Consider the following 1,455-nt stretch of genomic DNA (forward strand, 5'->3'; position numbering starts at 1 on the left):
GCATTTTGGCCTTCTCCAGAAGACACATTTTACCACATACTTCTGCCAGCTATAGATAGCAACATAATCTCTCACTTAAACATTTTTAAAAGAACCATGTTATTTTAATTTGGGACAACTAAATGTTCATAAGGTACTTAGATGCTCCTGATATTAAAATAATGGAAATTCAATATTACTCCATGTGACTAAGGAGACTTCATGATACTTTTGGCATTTACGAAATCCTCCTATAAATAAAAATCTGACTGCATACTTTCCTCATTGCCATTTTCATTTCTTTGTTCCTGAATGTATAGATGACTGAATTTAAAAATGGGGTGAGAACTGCATCAAAAACAGCAAGGAATTTGTCTAGGTGGGATGTGGGATGAGGCCACATATAAACAAAAATGCAAGGACCGAAAAATAAAATCACCACCATGACATGAGTTGACAAGGTGGAGAGGGCCTTAGATGAGCTCCCTGAAGAGTGTTTCCGAACAGTAATCAGGATAAAAATATAGGAGATAATCAGTATGAAGAATGATCCCAGGGATATAAATCCACTGTTGGCAGTGACCATAAACTCTAGTCTGTAGGTATCTGTGCAGGCAAGTTTGATGAACTGAGGAAAATCACAGTAAAAGCTGTCTAGAACATTAGGGCCACAGAATGGCAATTTTACAACAAATGCCAGTTGAACCAAAGAGTGGATCAAGCCAATTATCCATGCAGTGACCAGGAACAAAATACACATTCTGGGGCTCATAACAGTTAAATAGTGAAGAGGCTTACATATGGCAACATATCTGTCAAAGGCCATGGCGATGAGAAGAGCCATCTCCACACTACCAACGAGGTGGAGGAAGAAGATTTGAGTGATGCAGCCACTGAAGGAGATGACTTTATGTTTCCTGAACAGATCATAAATCATCTTGGGAGAAATGACAGAAGAAACTCCCAGATCAATGAAGGAGAGGTTGGCTAATAGAAAGTACATGGGGGAGTGTAAGTGATGGTCAGAAGTCACAGTGAGCATAATGAGGGAGTTTCCCATCATGCTTGCCATGTAAAAAACCGAAGAGAACAGAAAGAGGAGAAGTTGTATTCCCCAGGAGTTGGTGATTCCCAGGAACACAAATTCTGACACCATAGAGTGATTTGCTCCATCCATTGATTTATCAGCTGGAATGTTTTCAGATAAAGAAAGGGAAAAGAAAATGAAAATAGGAGTGTTAATAATGTTCTATATTATAATAATTAATTATTCATGTATATTCTGTGTAAAGACTGTAACTCTCCACAATTCCTTCTCAGGGCCATTTTTATTGCTAAGCAAACATTTTACCTGTGGTTACCTAAAGCAGTTGAGTCACTTCCATGTCCAATATCCTTTTACCACATCCTCTAGGACTAATCATCTACAAATAAGAGAATGGAACAAGTATGAAAACATAGTAGTTGTGGACAACA

General features: G+C 38.1%; 1 protein-coding gene across 1 annotated transcript; it reads right to left on the reverse strand.

The window, feature by feature from the left end:
• Window positions 1-217: 217 nt before the first annotated feature.
• On the reverse strand, window positions 218-1,168 carry LOC100516627 (olfactory receptor 4F3/4F16/4F29-like). Its single transcript, XM_003128772.3, has one exon. It carries the CDS (start codon window positions 1,154-1,156, stop codon window positions 218-220), a length of 939 nt encoding a protein of 312 aa, XP_003128820.3. The 5' UTR covers window positions 1,157-1,168.
• Between the last annotated feature and the right edge of the window lie 287 nt (window positions 1,169-1,455).

This window comes from Sus scrofa, chromosome 7 (genome assembly GCF_054392235.1).
Source record: "Sus scrofa isolate SSC_HxYL_T2T_F1_AM1 chromosome 7, Sscrofa_HxYL_maternal_Yorkshire_Landrace_v2.0, whole genome shotgun sequence".
In the NCBI taxonomy this organism is placed as follows: domain Eukaryota; kingdom Metazoa; phylum Chordata; class Mammalia; order Artiodactyla; family Suidae; genus Sus; species Sus scrofa.

What these genes read in the sequence shown, in the direction of transcription:
- LOC100516627 (XM_003128772.3), bottom strand. Translation starts at nt 1,156, where the DNA reads ATGGATGGAGCAAATCACTCTATGGTGTCAGAATTTGTGTTCCTGGGA.